Below are 6,250 nucleotides of genomic sequence, written 5' to 3'. Positions count from 1 at the left end.
ATTTCTTAGTTTACATTAGCAGGCTATGGTCATTCCACGCAGAAACTTGCATCAGAATTGCAGGTTATGTGCTAACTGACTTTTTCGAGTTAGATATGGGTTGGGGTGATTTGGTGGCATGCCACATGGTGTCCACTTCACCAAGATGTCAGTGCCACGTGGGATTGGGTGTCCATCTGGGACAACTTTAACGGAGGAGAGGTATATTTGATCCACTAGTATAATGTTAGGGGTATTTCTAGATCGATAGTGTAACAGAGGGTAAACTTAATCTTTTTCTTATAGTAGAGGGGCAAATTTGACCCTTTTCCGAAAACTATATCCTACACAAATCCTCAATCATTAGTCAATATATTGCATCTCTTTGTTTTTGAGATAGTTTCGAGTATAAGCTGATTCTCGAGGTCTAGTAAAACGCCGATCTTATTAAATAAGAAAGTACACATATCAAGGTTGTTACGTACTTCCATTATAGAGGTTGCGGGTAGGTGGTGCTAGCTCCATGACTCTGGTTGGTTCCCGAAGATGACCCTATAATGGAAAACTTTCATTGTCAGTAAAAGTTTTCGAGCAACTTGACTAATACAAATAAGATATATATATCGAAAAATGGTCAAAAATATCTCTTTACTATTGAATATTGTATATAATTACCCTCCGTTATACTATTCGGTTAATCTAGCCCTTACCGTCTTACTAATGACCATATATATCCATCAGTCAACGGAAGAGAGACGTGGCAAGCTTATAAACCTTTTTATAATACCGAACTCTTATTTTAACTTAAACATGGCCTTTTACCCGTACCCAACCCCGTATACCCGAATCAGAAACCACAGCCTAAAATGAAAAAATCTTCCACTTGCGATTGAGAAGAAACCCAAGTTAAGACAGCTCGAGTTGTCATAACATTACATAGAGTTGTCGATAAAAGGCAAACAAAGAAACTTCTAGGGAAAAAAGATTTAAAATTATCAGTGCACACTGTTGTGTATATCTTTCCAGACAAAATAAAGAAATAAAATGATAGAAGCAAGAATGTTAAGCATAAAAAAAGAAATGCATTTGGGGATGCCCAGATTCAAAAAAAAAAATCCCCTTTTTTCTAGCTTTATTCATTTCTAGCTTGATGATGAATTGCTTTTGTGGTTGTCAGACAGAGGTTCTTTTGTTTAGGATTGGGAATTCTGATTCTGGTATAAGAGTTGGGTACGGGTAAAGGGTTGGGTTTAAGTTAATATAAGGATTGGGCATTAAAAAGGGTTATAAGTTTGCCACGTATCCTTTCCATTAACTGAGGGATATATATGGTCAATAGTAAGACGGTATAGGCTAAATTAACCTAACAGTATAATGGAGGATAAATTAACCTAACAGTATAATGGAGGATAATAATACACAATATCAATAGTAAAAGGGCATTTTTGACATATATATATATAAGGAAATGGTTAGGTCTTTAAAAGGATAAATAAGAAAATTTGAAATGGGTGTTTTACTAAGCTACTACTTTCTTGTAGTAAGTTAGTAAAGTTCTTATTCATTTATATGGTCCTGATTAAAGAACTAAAATTTTAAAAATTACATGGAATATGCTGCTTCCCACTATGAGAATTTTGGGACTCAAATGATTAGACTAAAATAATATAAAAGAATAACTCTCACTAACTTTTGGTGAAAGGCGTGCCTTCATAAATTATGCGAAAGAATTCTTTTACTCCAAGATTTTAAAGTTATGGGTGCTTGTCGGAAAGATTTCCGAACAAAAACAGAAAAAGAATTTAACTATGAATACTCACTCATTATTTATCTAAATTTTTTATTAATAGCCTATATAAATATACTAAATTCGGATAAAGACAACGAATGCTTGAGCACCCATAACTCTCTGCGTGGATCCGCCGTTGCTTACTTCTACAATGCTAGCTTTAAAATCATGTGAAAGAAACATTCTCCTTGTCACTTCTAAAAAATAGAACTCTGCCTTCACAAAAATCACTAAATAATTTTTTAAAAATAAGATTATTTACTTTTCAGCACCTTAAATGTCACAAATAGAAAGATTGTCCGGTTCTCTTAGAACTCCATCCTTGAGTACAAATTAATATCATTGTTGTATTGGGAAAAATTGAGTTTACATATTAAAGTGATTGGAAGATAACGTGTCATGACACATAGACTGGTCAAAGAGTTATGATTGGCAAAGAGGCACGAGTTGCAACAGATACGAGCAGAGGCATAAGAGAAGGCACGAGCGGATACTCAAAAGATTCAACGCTCGTATCTATTTAAGTCCAAGAATTAAGGAGAATGAATCTGACACCATAAGAGAGTACAAATACAGTATTTAATGAGCATTAAATTCTAAAAATATTAGAGAATCTGTATTAAAATACATGATTATGTAACGTAGCATTTAATGTCTTTAATTGTCTATAATGGCCTTATTATGATAAAGGCAAAACGCATATTTCCAAGATAGCTATAAAAGGGAAAGAATGGGTCAATTGTAAATATACAAAATACAATCTGAATACATTGGTTTTACTTTGTTATCTTATTGTTGGCAAAAATCACTTTCCTAATCTGTATTGGGAAAAATTGAGTTTACATATTAAAGTGATTGGAAGATGACGTGTCATGACACGTAGACTGGTCAAAGAGTTATGATTGGCAAAGAGGCACGAGTTGCAATAGATACGAGCAGAGGCATAAGAGGAGGCACGAGCGGATACTCAAAAGATTCAATGCCCGTACCTATTTAAGTCCAAGAATTAAGGAGAATGAATCTGACAGCACAAGAGAGTACAGATACAGTATTTAATGAGCATTAAATACTAAAAACGTTAGAGAATCTATATTAAAATACAATGATTATGTAACGTAACATTTAATATCTTTAATTGTCTATAATGGCCTTATTATGACAAAGGCAAAATGCATAATTCCAAGATAGCTATAAAAGGGAAAGAATGGGTCAATTGTAAACATACAAAATACAATCTGAATACATTGGTTTTACTTTGTTATCTTATTGTTGGCAAAAATCACTTTCCTTTATTCATTCTTTGATTATCAGTAACCCGAGTTCTTTTAAATTAAGGTTTTAACCGAAATTCCACTTTTTAGTTAAACAAATTGGTTCCATTACCGGGAATCTGATAATCTATTCTTTTTTAGTTTAACTTTCCTTGTTGCATCAACCATGTCGAACAATAATGACAACATTCAAGGAAACCAAGAAAACCAACAACTTCAGGGAAATTTACAGGATAATCACACCCCGGTCCCTTCTCCACAAAGCTCTCCTCAGCGGTCTCGAGAAGGCACTCCTGATGGATCTCATGCAAATGGAAACACTCAATTTGAAAATGTTGAAGCTATCGATGAAGCTTTGCAAAAACTAATTGTTGAACAGGTCAATAAAGCTTTTGAGGCTTTTGCTAGCCAGTTACCAGTTGCACCACCCACACCCACTCCAAATAACAACACTTTGGAGAACTCTCGCTCTAGGCTTGTTAATTCAGGTAGTGATGGAACCCCCAACGAATCATAAGAGGGAGTACCAGATAACTTAGTCAATTATGATTTACAAAATTTAGTACTAACATTGCAGAAACAGCTCAAGGAGCAAAGTAACCACATAAAGCAAATACCTGGGGTGTCGCCCGTAATCAAAGGGATAGATATGGATAAATATTCACAACAACCCTGGAAGCCAAGTGCTGCTCCCCTTCCAATTCAAAAAAAATTCAAAATGCCCGATATTCCAAAATACAATGGAACAACTGATCCACAAGACCACGTGACTGCATTCATAACAGGCGTAAAAGGCAACGACTTGACCAAATGGGAGATCGAATCAGTATTGGTCAAGAAATTTGGTGAAACACTCACTAAGGGTGCATTAACATGGTATTCTCTTTTACCAAAAATTCTATAAATTCTTTTGCTGAGCTTGTAGATTCTTTCATCAAAGCACACTCGGGAGCTCAAAAAGTCAAAAAAAAAAGAATAGAAGATATTTTCAAAATCAAGCAAAGGGACTCAGAATTGCTTAGAGAGTTCGTGGACAGATTCCAACGTGAAAGAATGACATTACCGCGTGTACCTGATAATTGGGCAGCTATAGCCTTCACAAGTAATTTGAATGAAAAAAGCTCAGAAGCTACGAGGCGACTCAAGGAAAGTGTTAGTGAATTCCCAGCTACAACATGAAATGATGTTTACAACAGGTATAGCACGAAGCTGAATATAGAGGAAGATATTATCTCACGTACATCCAGGAACATCAACTCTGTAGCGAATTCAAGTAGGAGAAACGAAGAAAAATACCAATCACAGAATCCAGTTGAGGGTACCACAACACAAACCTCAACTGAACAAGGGCGAACAGACATGGACACAAGGCCAGATACCATTCAAGAACCAGAGGAAAATGAAAATATCAAGACAACAATTGAAGAACTAGAGACTGTGGTGTTATTTGCACAATGGCCAGATAGGAAAGTTTACATAGGGGCCAATCTAAGCCAGGACATGAAAGGTAAGTTGATTGAATTTTTGAAAACTAACGTGGAATGTTTTGCTTGGTCTCACTCTGATATGACAGGAACACCACCGGAGGTAATGACTCACAAATTAAATGAAGACTCATCGTATCCTCCTGTCAAACAAAAGAAGAGAAAGCAAGGAACTTTCAAAAATCAGGTGATTCAAGATGAGGTTCAAAAATTACTAAAGTTTGGGTCTATCCGTGAGGTAAAGTATCCTAATTGGTTAGCCAATACTGTTGTGGTACCGAAGAAGAATAGTAAGTGGCGAGTTTGTGTAGATTACACAGACCTTAACAAAGCATGTCCTAAAGATTCTTTTCCACTACCGCATATAGATCAACTAATTGATGCTACTACAGGACATCAATTATTAAGTTTTTTAGATGCGTATTCAGGATACAATCAGATCAAAATGGATCCGATAAATGAAGAAAAAACTTACTTCATAATTGACAGGGGACTTACTGTTATAAAGTAATGCCTTTTAGTCTCAAAAATGCTGGTGCAACATATCAAAGACTAGTGACTAAAATGTTTCAAGAACATTTGGGGAAAACTATGGAAGTCTATATAGTACTACATGCTCGTCAAAACTCAACATTCAGGGGATCATATATCACACTTGTCTGATGCATTTCAGATTATGCAAAAATTTAATATGAAATTAAATCCTGAGAAGTATGCATTCGGTGTTGCATCAGGTAAGTTTTTAGGTTTTCTTGTCTCTAACTGTGGTATTTAAGTGAATCCCATACATATTAAGGCTATTGAAGAAATCCCTGACGTTCTTACAAGTAAAAAAGAAGTGCAGAAGTTGACAGGAAGAATTGCAGCCTTGGGAAGATTCATTTCTAAATCATCAGAAAAGTGCTTTAAATTCTTTTCAACTCTTAAAAAGCAAGATCATTTCGAATGGAATGAGGAATGTCAGCAGGCACTCAAAAATTTGAAGACATACTTATCAAATCCGCCACTGCTCGCAAAACCAAAGGTTGGGGAAAGACTACTCATCTACCTTGTCGTCTTAGAAGTAGCGATAAGTGTTGTTTTAGTTCGAGAGGACCAAGGTAAACAATCTCTGATCTATTATGTCAGCAAATCTTTATTAGATGCGGAGATGTGGTATCCTCAATTAGAAAAGCTTGCACTTGCATTAATCATGGCATCTAGAAAATTAAGGCCTTATTTTCAATGTCATCCTATTGCTGTAGTAACTGCTTATCCATTACGCAATATATTACACAAGCATGAATTGTCAGGTAGGTTAGCCAAGTGGGTTATAGAATTAAGTGAATATGATATCATATACCAACCTAGTACAGCTATAAAATCTCAAGTGTTAGCTGATTTCGTGGCTGATTTTAGCCAAGGGGTGCAATTAGAAGCAGAAAAAAAAATTGCAGGTGCTCAACAGAGCTAATCCAGGAATTTGGACCTTATTTGTTGATGGTTCATCTAACATAAAGGGTGCTGACTTAGGGATCGTTTTTGTACCACCTACGGGTGAAACCATTCGACAAGCCATTAAAAGTCATTCTATAACTAACAATGAGGCAGAGTGTGAGGCAGTGATTGCAGGTTTAGAACTGGCACGAGAACTTGGCATTAATCAGCTTGTAATCAAGAGCGATTCACAGCTCGTGGTTAACCAAATGCTGGGGACTTATACCGCTAGGGAAGCACAAATGCAATAG

At 35.8% G+C, this 6,250-nt stretch overlaps 1 protein-coding gene across 1 annotated transcript; it reads left to right on the top strand.

Annotated features, from left to right (window-relative positions):
• The first annotated feature begins 3,205 nt into the window (after window positions 1-3,205).
• On the top strand, window positions 3,206-6,250 carry LOC138874009 (uncharacterized). Its single transcript, XM_070152509.1, has 7 exons — window positions 3,206-3,527; window positions 3,617-3,635; window positions 4,236-4,546; window positions 4,613-4,761; window positions 5,197-5,257; window positions 5,816-5,928; window positions 6,023-6,250. The coding sequence occupies exons 1-7, from the start codon at window positions 3,206-3,208 to the stop codon at window positions 6,248-6,250; spliced, it is 1,203 nt and encodes a 400-aa protein (XP_070008610.1).

Source organism: Nicotiana sylvestris, chromosome 7 (assembly GCF_000393655.2).
Source record: "Nicotiana sylvestris chromosome 7, ASM39365v2, whole genome shotgun sequence".
NCBI lineage: Eukaryota > Viridiplantae > Streptophyta > Magnoliopsida > Solanales > Solanaceae > Nicotiana > Nicotiana sylvestris.
Note: the sequence above shows the minus strand (reverse complement) of the source record. Positions and strands in the feature narration are given on the sequence as shown.

What these genes read in the sequence shown, in the direction of transcription:
- LOC138874009 (XM_070152509.1), top strand. Translation starts at nt 3,206, where the DNA reads ATGTCGAACAATAATGACAACATTCAAGGAAACCAAGAAAACCAACAA. An exon ending in TCTAAGCCAGGACATGAAAG is followed by an intron (nt 4,547 to 4,612) that starts GTAAGTTGATTG and finishes CTGATATGACAG; the next exon opens with GAACACCACCGGAGGTAATG. An exon ending in TGCATTCGGTGTTGCATCAG is followed by an intron (nt 5,258 to 5,815) that starts GTAAGTTTTTAG and finishes ATGAATTGTCAG; the next exon opens with GTAGGTTAGCCAAGTGGGTT.